Below are 10,442 nucleotides of genomic sequence, written 5' to 3'. Positions count from 1 at the left end.
AAGCGTCCCTCACTGAACAACTGAATAGCAGTGGGAGGTGTCTGTGCTCTGAAGGCGGAGTCAGTGTACCACTGACATCACATTCCATCTTATTGGTAAACGAGTCATTTTTACAGCTTAATTAAATAAAACCTTTGTTTTCCAACAAAGAATACATTGTATGCATTGAAACTTGAAGGATGTTTTACTGGAACAAAGCTCTCTCATATATCGAAAGATCAAGCAAACTTTGATTCCACATGTCACGACCCCTTTAAAAATTCTTTCTGCGTGGCAAACAGAAGACCTGGACTTCATCCGCTGAGTGAAGTGTTAGTCAAGCGCAGGATTCTGGGGGAGTCTTATGTGTGCGTAAGTGCATTTGTGTGGAGAGAGGACAGGCTTTACAGTGAATAACAAGTGGAGAGTGACAAGGAGGAGTTCAGCTCGCGAGGGAGACTGAAAAAAGAGCAGAGCAGAGAGACAGAGAGACACAGAGAGAGAGAGCGCAACCTCGTGTCAATTGCAGGACGGTTTTGGCTTACTGGGCCACCTGGTTGATGACAGGGGCAAAGTTGGTGGGGCCGTAGAGCTGCACTTTCCGCAGACAGTCGTAATATGCCTCCAGCACACCTTCAATGCCGACACAGTTTGCATTTTCACAGTCCGAGTTCTACGAGAACAGAATACACACAGACACAGACACATACAGGCAGTGGAAGAGAGCTCCATAAGTTCATATATAACACATGAGGAATAACTCCCGTCTCGTCTCTGACTTATTCATACTCGGCTGAGGCATATTTTATGTTGTTAGATGCTGTGTCCAATGCTGGAAATTCACGACGCCACAGTTTAGCATTAATAATGGATCTCATGTCTATGCGGATTAAGGTTTAAAGGGATAGTGCAGAGAAAAATGGAAATTCTACCATGGTTTGTTACACTTAATAATAATAAGAAGAGCAAAAAATGAATTATTATTATTATTAGTGGTGATAATAACAATAGTTTTATATTTGTTTTATAATAATTTATCATTAATATCTGTGAAACAGCCAATAGATGATAAATTATTATTGTCATTATGTATTATTCTTGTTATTATTAGATATTAATAATGAATATTATGTCTATGCGAATTAAGGTTAAAAGGGACAGTGCAAAGATTTTATTTTATTTAATAATAATAATAATAAGAAGAAGAAGAAGAAGAAGAAGAAGATAACAGCAAAAAAATTATTATTATTAATTATTATTAGATGTGATTAGTTTTATACTTGTTTTTATAATAATTTATCATTATTATATGTAAAAGAACAAAAATATGATAAATTATATAAATATATATTAAACTCTTCTATATATATACACAGTTGAAGACAGAATAATTAAACCCCCAGAATTATTTGCAGAATTTTTTTTTTTCCCAATTTCTGTTTAACGGAGAGATTTCTTCAACACATTTCAAAATATAATAGTTTTAATAACTCATTTTTAATAACTGATTTATTTTATTTTTGTCATGATGACAGTATATAATATTTGACTAGATATTTTTTAAGACACTTCTATACAACTTAAAGTGACATTTAAAGGCTTAACTAGGTTAATTAGGTTAACTAGGCAGGTAAGGGTAATTAGGCAAGTTATTGTATATCGATGGTTTGTTCTGTAGACTATCGGAAAAATATAGCTTAAAGGGGCTAATAATTTTGTCCTTAAAATGGTGTTTAAAAAATTTAAAACTGCTTTTATTCTAGCTGAAATAAAACAAATAAGACTTTCTCCAGAAGAAAAAATATTATCAGACATACTGTGAAAAATTCCTTGCTCTGTTAAACATATTTAAATATTTAAAAAAGAAGAAAAAATTCAAAGGGGGGCTAATAATTCTGACTTAAACTATATAATGGTTTTGGATTTGGTTTCATAAATATTATCTAAATAAAATGTATATCACACTCTCAGAAATAAAGGTAAGCGAGCTGTCACTGGGGTGGTACCTTTTCAAAAGGTACAAATTTGTACCTAAAAGGTCCATAATAATACCGCATAAGTACATATTAGAACTTAAAAAGTACGAAAGTGTTCCTCTTAAAATTTTTTAGGTACTAATGTATTGTTTTGAGGTGCCAACATGGACCCTTTAAGTACAAATGTGTATCTTTTGAAAAGGTACCACTCCAGTGACAGGTATATATGCATTTAAAATAATTTGTATATCAAATTAAAATAATTAAGAAAAGCTAAATTTTCAAGTAGCTGAAAATAAAGTTTTTATATATTTCAATTTCGAGTCACATTAAAGTGTAAAAATGACTTTAGTTTTTATGGTTTTGCTCTCCGCTAACTACTAATAACCCTGACTAGTAGTAATCCGATTCATCTAAATCCATGCTTGGTTACCAAAAAAGTACATTCGTAACAAAACTCAGTTGTGTCCAATATTATCCTATGTATAGAGAGGAGATTTTTTTTTAATTGTCCTTTGTATTATGCAGAAGAATACAAAAATCACACATTTTTGCAATGATAAATGAGCAAAAATATGACAACAGAATAGTTCAGTGTTTCCCAACCCTGTTCCTGAAGGCACACCAGCAGTACTTATTTTTGGATGTCTCCCTTATCTGACCCATTCATTTCAGGTTTTGGAGTCTCTTCTAATGTTCTGATGAGTTGATTTAGGTGTGTTTGATTAGGGAGGGGTTGAAAATGTGTACTGTTGGTGTGCCTTCAGGAATGGGGTTGGGAAACACTGAAATAATCATTTTTGAGTGAACTAACCCTTTAACAGTCTAGAGTTATTGTCACGTCATTGTGTATGTGTGTGTTTTTAAGGATGTTTTTTTGAGAAGAAACAAACAATACAGATTTGCAATGATAAAAGGGTCAAAATATGAAAACAGAGTAGTCATTTTTGAACTAACCCTTTAACAGTTCAATATTACTGTCATGTCATTGTGTACTGTATGTGTGTGTTTTTAATGAAGGCTCTTTTAGAGTTGTTACTTACCAGGGGAAAAGCATGAGAGATCTTGCCATCAGGAGGGAGTTTGGCTCCAAAGCCGTAGGCAGGGAAGAGTTTGTCACTGTCATAATCCTGGATGATTTCCCCCACGGCTTTGAGGGCCATAGCGTACGCGTTCAGCTGATACGGGTTCATGTAGTGGAGCGACGTTGGCTGGGATGGGTTTCCTGCGTTCAGGTGGCAATCAATACAAAGCTCAGACACCGGTGCATTCATGTCAATTACAAAAAGTGTCACAAAATCTCAAGTTGACTATTGCATGCCACACAAACACAGCTGATGTTTTTCAGTCAACGAAGATGCTCTTACCATTAGAGGCGGTGAAGTCTATGGCTACAGTGAAGTTGAGCTGCGTTCTGTTTTCAACATTGAAAAAGAGTCACAGTTAAAAGCTTGTAACCAATGATGTTTATGCAAATAAATATGGATTTCTTTTTTTTTAATAATTATTTTTTAGGGGTTTTCACCTTTATTGTATAGGACAGTAGAGAGTATTGACAAGAAAGAATGGGGAGCAGAGAGAGGATCAGGATCAGCATAGAAAGGATCAGCATAGGACCGCAAGGCGGGAATCGAACTACACCACTGGCGCCGACAAACATACGGATTTTTGACATGACTAGTTGTTTTTCATGACTAAAGCCATGTCCACAAGTACACAGAAACTTTGTAAATGGAGTAGAGTATTTCGTCCCTCATTTAAAAAAAAAAATTCTGTTATAAATGGAGACCACAGAGAAAATATGTATGTTTATGAATGTAAAATTTTTTCTATGTTTATTTATTTACTTATTCTTTATGTATTTACTTAAAACTGTAATTATGTGAAATGTATTTATGTATTTTGTTTTTAATGCTGTATCTTATATTTATATTTTCATTCATTTATTTATTTTCTTTTCGGCTTAGTCCCTTTATTAATCAGGGGTCGCCACAGCGGAATGAACCGCCAACTTATTCAGCATATGTTTTACGCAGCGGATGCCCTTCCAGCTGCAACCCATCTCTGGGAAACATCCATACACACTCATTCACACACATACACTAGGTACAATTTAGCCTACAAAATTCACCTGTACCGCATGTCTTTGGACTATGGAGGAAACCGGAGCATCCGAAGGAAACCCACGCAAACACAGGGAGAACATGCAAACTCCACAAAGAAACGCCAACTGACCCAGCTGAGGCTCGAACCAGCGACCTTCCTGCTGTGAGGCGACAGCACTACCTACTGCGCCACTGCGTCGCCATTTCTAAAAATAATAGTTTTAATGACTCATTTCTAATAACTGATTTATTTTATCTTTGCCATGATGACAGTAAATAATATTTGACTAGATATTCTTCAAGACACTTCTATACAGCTTAAAGGGACATTTAAAGGCTTAACTAGGTTAATTAGGTGAACTAGGCAGGTTAGGGTAATTAGGCAAGTTATTGTATAGCAATGGTTTGTTCTGTAGACAATTGAAAACAAACAAAGCTTAAAGTGGTTAATAATTTTAACCTTAAATGTTTAAAAAAAAATGTAAAACTAATTTTATCCTAGCTGAAATAAACCAAATAAGACTTTCTCCAGAAGAAAAAATATCATCAGACATACTGTGAAAAATTCATTGCTCTGTTAAACATCATTTGGGAAATATTTAAAAAATGTAAAAATGTTGGTATTCCCTTTGCTTCCTTTTTTGTTAAATGACAGCAGCACTTGAGCAGACATGAACAAAACCGGATTTATATTATCCATGCTTCAAAGCAAGCAGGACATCTGACCTTTACTACAAAGGAGTTAACATGCTCAATGCCACACGTTTGATTCATAACCTAGAAATAGTCCAGAATACAACATTATAATGCAAACATTTCCATTCATTTAAAACAAAACTTGTTACTTATCACAATCTTCAAAATACTAATACTTTTAAATATAATAGACATTTGATGTGGACTGCCACTGTGTATAAAAATATCGAGAAATAAATTGTGAATCTTAAGGACTTTAAATCTATCAGAAAATCAATAAATAAGTTTTTCTTGTTTAAAATATACATGCATATGTTTTTTATCAAGTCAGAGCTTAATTAAAGGTCTTGTGATTAATTATAGACCAGCATATGGGATGATAAACTAGTCCACTGAATCACTGCCATGATTTCAGTTGTCTTGAAATGAGTGTGTGTTGTACGCTATAAAAAGTGTTTACAATTTATTAAAACTGTCAAAAGGATTAAAAAACAGCAACAGACTGAAAACATGAAGGTTTAACTTTAGCTTGAATGTCTTCAATGGAGACAGTAACATATTTTTACTTTTTGTTTTATCGCATTAAACACATCAAACTGAAGGCCTAATTTAAAAAATGAAGGCCACAAGTTTATTAAATCCAAACAAATTTTAGTTAATTGAAATAAAAGAAACTTTAAGATAGTTGCCAGTAAAATATTAGTATTGTTCATTTAGATTAGGTTTTGTTAAAACAAAATAATAAATAATAAAACAAATAAATAATAAAAAAAAAAAAACACAAAGACACATTGAGAAATTAATACAACATTTTTTTATTATTATTATTACCATTATTATTATTATTATTAATATTGTTATTACTATAAGTGGTGTCCTGGTTAGTTTTATATTACTTTTATCATAATCTATAATATCTTTGAAAAACAAAAAACAATATATAATAATAATTATTATTATTACAATAATACTATTATTATTATTATAATTATTATTATTATTATTGGTGTCCTGGTTAGTTTTATATTAGATTCATCACAATCTATAATATCTATGAAAGTGCAATAATAATAAACAACAACAACAACAACAACAACAATAATAATAATAATAATAATAATAATAATAATATATTAATAATTAATAATATATAACAATATTAATATATAAATAATATTAGTAATATAATAATACACATTAATAATTTAATAATGATAAATATTCTCAATAAATATTACTAATATATTAAAAAGGTAATAATATACGAACAATAATTACTATTATTCTTATTATTCATATAATAATAATAATAATATATTAATAATGAACAGTATATATAACAATAATAATATATAAATATTAATAATATATTAATACATATTAATAATTTATTATAATAAATATTCACAATAAATCTTAATAATATATTAAATGTATAATAATAATAATTATTATTATTATTACTATTAATATAATAATAATAATAATTATTATTATTATTATTATTGTTGTTGTTGTTGTTATTGTTATCATTAGTGGTGTCCTGGTTAGTTTTATATTTGTTTTATTTATTTGCATATATGTTTTATAAATATATTTGCATAATATATAATATCTATGAAAGAGCAAAAAAAGTTCTTATTATAATTAATATTATCTGATTAATGTCCTGTTCACTGTTCTTACAGTATGATTAGAACTCATTATTAGTATCAAAATATTTTTATTATTATTTTTGGGGGTGGTTAATTTTATATCAATTTTATTATAATGTATAATTTATATATTTAAATCCATTTCACTGAACCTTTTTGTTTTTATCAATATATCATAAATATTTTACAAAAATAATTTATTAAAAAAAATTATGTAGTGGGCTCTGATATTATCAGGAGGGGGAGATTGAAAAAAAAAACCCATCAATGAAATAAATACTACACTGAAAAAAATATATGATCAATTAGTCATGACAACATATGTTTTTAGTTAGTTTTAGTAAGTCATTAACTTAATACATTTTTAAAGTCAGTTTTACATAATAAGTTCAATGGACTCATAAGGTTCATCTGATTCAGCTAAAAATTTAAGGCCACCAGGATTTCTTTACAGTGTACAAACAGCAAAAAAAAAAAAAAAGAAAAAAGAAAATGAAAATGATAAAACTTCAAGACAAAAAAATGCGAAAATGATTAGCAAAAAGTACAATTTGTAGCTTCAGTACTAAAATATAATAAACATATACTAATATAACATTAATTAATTAACTATAATATAACATTTAGCTAACCCCTTCCTGTGGGTAGAACATTTGTCTACCACACCAAAGACCCAGGTTCAAGCTTGGGGGAACACGATGGCTTAGTGGTTAGTTTCCTCACCAGGTGCTCCAACTTCCCCCACAGTCCAAAGTGTTCGAACTGAAATGGGGAGGTAAGCCTTTAGTCATGCTGCCCCCCCATTTCAGTCTGAACTAAAAATGTCTAAGCTCATCCAAATTAAATCATTTCGCTCTATCCTTTATAACAAACAACAACAGTCCATTTCTCAATGTATGTGTGTTTTAACATATTGTTATGTGGTATAGCTGAACAACTAAACTGTATTTTTATTATAGGTGGGCATAGATTATTTTTTTAAATCTAGATTAACCTCACTGTAATCTTGGAATTAATCTAGATTAATATAGATTAAAATGGCTCATTTGAATTCTGCCGAAGGCATTCAGAATATGTGTGCTACCCAAATAATGACTAAAAGTAAGTCTTAGAGAATGGGTTTCTCAAGCCAGTTGGCGCATTAGACCAGGGGTTAATGCTGATTTGATTCAGAAGGGCACTTTGTTGTCAGACGCTCACCGGTTTGACTTTCATTCACCGTCATTCATTTTAAAAAGCACCCGGTCCATTTTTATTTGTGTATGTTTTACTCGAGCGCATAAACTCTACAGGTGCCTGATAGTTAGATGTGGAGCTAACATTAATCAGATTCACTCTAGTCAACTGAATCCATGTTAGCACGTCACGTTTGATGTGGTAATTTCACAGTAGGAATACACACAGGTTCAAAGACTCGTTCTCTCCACCTACAGTGCAATTCGGCCAGGTGTACATCCGTGCTAAAATATCAAGGTGAGTCGGCGCCAATGGTGTAGTGGTTAGTGTGTCGACACATGCACTCCAGTGCTTGCGGCGACCCGAGTCAGATTCCCGCCTCGAGGTCCTGTGCCGATCTTTCCCCTCTCTACTCCCCATACTTTCCTGTCATTACTCTCTACTGTCCTTTACATAAAAGGTAAAAACCCTGAAAAAAATAATCATTAAAAAAAAGTATATATATATATATATATATATATATATATATATATATCAAGGTGAAAGTCATCATAGCTTGCGTAAAATAGACCCAGCTCCCAACCCAACTTTGAGAATAGATTAACAGCGATATTTCTTTCATCGCCCGATAAGAGTCTCACATTAATGCAGCACGTTATTGCCAATAACCGTTATCCATCACTATTTTTTTATCTTGAATTTTTATTTATTTATTATCATTATTTTTTATTTTTATTATTATTATTTATAAGTCTTGTGTTGCTGACCTCTTGGCCAGGTCACCCTTGTAAATGAGATCTTAAATAAATAAACAAACATATATATTCTGCTGTGGCAATCACTGACAAATGAGGGACTAAGCTGAAGGAGTATAAATGAATGAATATTTAGTTATGAAACTAAAATATAATATAGCTGATTATAAAACTATTGAACAATCACTGGCTTCGGCCTAGAATCACCAGAGAGAATGCGAAATAAAAATTCCAAGAGTACATTTGATTAACATTTTCACCCCATGACGTATCAGTATTCAACACACACACACGGTAAAAGCCTGGAGAAAATGAATGGTAAGTGAACTGTCCTGAACGCTCAATGACAATAAGATCCACTCTGCTTTATAGCTGTTGTCTTGAAATGCACCGCATTCAGATCAACTCTCCGTAATTCCACAAAAGCTTTACACGCAGCTGCTCTCTAAGCTGTAAATCTGCATCGTTCTCCAGCCTAATTTATCCAGGGACTTTTAAAGGGCCACTCACCCGCCCCGAATGAAGTCCACAAAGGTGTACTCCGATTCCACTTTGAAGGACAAAAGTGTTACCTAGAGAGAGTGGGGGAAAAAAGAGACGGAGAAGAGGAGAGATAATGGAAGTCATTATGAAAATAAATCAGGAGAAGAGAGCGCTTGACAGGTGATTCATTCACACGTACCGTGCCAGAGTTGACATATTTCTTTTTCCTGCCTTTCTTCTTAGGATTCAGGACCTGAGAGAAACATAAAGACAGCCGTCAAGCATGGCTGAAAGGAATGTGACATACCGCTCAAGCATCCGCATATGTTTTTCTTATTTTTATGAAACGTTTTTGGCACTTGATGAATGCAGCCCACATTGTCGTCCAATCACTTATTTTTGGAGGCATCAGAGGAACGTTTATGAATAATAGAGAACTTAAGATAAACTGTTCAAATGATCCTAGCATAAAAAAGCAGCTGGTTATCAACACATTACATGTCTGCATAGTTGTGTTTTATATGTTTATATTTCTGTTTGTTTTGTATTCAGAATACTGTAGTAAATATGTTATTTTGAAAATAAATAAAATAAAATAGGGGGCGACATGATGGCTCAGTGGTTAGCACTGTTGCCTCACAGCAAGAAGGTTGCTGGTTCGAGCCCCGGCTGGGTCAGTTGGCATTTCTGTGTGGAGTTTGCATGTTCTCCCCGTGTTGGCGTGGGTTTGCTCCAGGTGCTCCGGCTTCCCTCACAGTCCAAACACACGCACTATAGGTGAATTGAATAAACTAAATTGGCCGTAGTGTATACGAGACTGTGTGTGAATGAGTGTGTATGGGTGTTTCCCTGTACGGGGTTGCAGCTGAAAGGGCATCTGCTGCATAAAACACATGGTGGATAAGTTGGCGATTCATTCTGCTGTGGCGATTAAGCCGAAGGAAAATGAATGAATCAATGAATGAATCAATTAATAAAAAATTAAATATAATATAATATAAAATAAAATAAAATAATAAATAAGATAAAATCTGTCAGTCTATCTCAGACTTAAAAATATTGTTATTATTAAAACCTGGTATTTGCTTAATATTTCCTGAACTATCAGGTGTGCATCATTTATAAAATACAATTTTATCCGTCTGTCTTTCTATCTCAGACAGACAGGCAGAGAGAACAAAAACAAATATTGTTATTACTACAACCTGGTATTTACCCACTTTAACATTTTCTAAACTAACATGTACTGTATGCATAATTTACAAAAATAAAAAAAATTCAATCTGTCAGTCTATATCAGACAGACAGACAAGCGGAGACAGAGCAAAAACAATTATTGTTATTACTATAACCTGATATTTACACGCTTTAACATTTTCTGAATCATCAGGTACGCATTATTTATAAAATAAAATAAAACAATTTGTTTATTATTTTTATATAAGATTTATTTATCAGTTTATTGTTACACAATCCACCTATAGCGCATGTGTTTGGACTGTGGGGAAACCAGAGCACCAGGAGGAAACCCACGCAATCACGGGGAGAACACTGTGCCACCGCCGATTTTATTTTATTTTATTTGCATACTTGATGCTTCAGAAAAACTAAACTAAA

The 10,442-nt window shown here is 32.4% G+C and overlaps 1 protein-coding gene across 1 annotated transcript in view; it reads right to left on the bottom strand.

The window, feature by feature from the left end:
* The window catches only part of cpne9 (copine family member IX), a 100,819-nt gene that overhangs the window by 13,050 nt on the left and 77,327 nt on the right, over window positions 1–10,442 (bottom strand). The window contains exons 12-16 of the mRNA XM_056449133.1: window positions 9,025–9,078; window positions 8,853–8,914; window positions 3,323–3,369; window positions 2,999–3,180; window positions 525–652 (exon numbers count right to left, since the gene is read on the bottom strand). Coding sequence (XP_056305108.1) covers window positions 525–652; window positions 2,999–3,180; window positions 3,323–3,369; window positions 8,853–8,914; window positions 9,025–9,078 — 473 coding nt within the window. The remainder of the gene's footprint in view (window positions 1–524; window positions 653–2,998; window positions 3,181–3,322; window positions 3,370–8,852; window positions 8,915–9,024; window positions 9,079–10,442) is intronic.

Source organism: Danio aesculapii, chromosome 23, assembly GCF_903798145.1.
Source record: "Danio aesculapii chromosome 23, fDanAes4.1, whole genome shotgun sequence".
Lineage (NCBI taxonomy): Eukaryota > Metazoa > Chordata > Actinopteri > Cypriniformes > Danionidae > Danio > Danio aesculapii.
The sequence above is the reverse complement of the archived record's forward strand: the minus strand, read 5'-3'. Positions and strand labels throughout refer to the sequence as shown.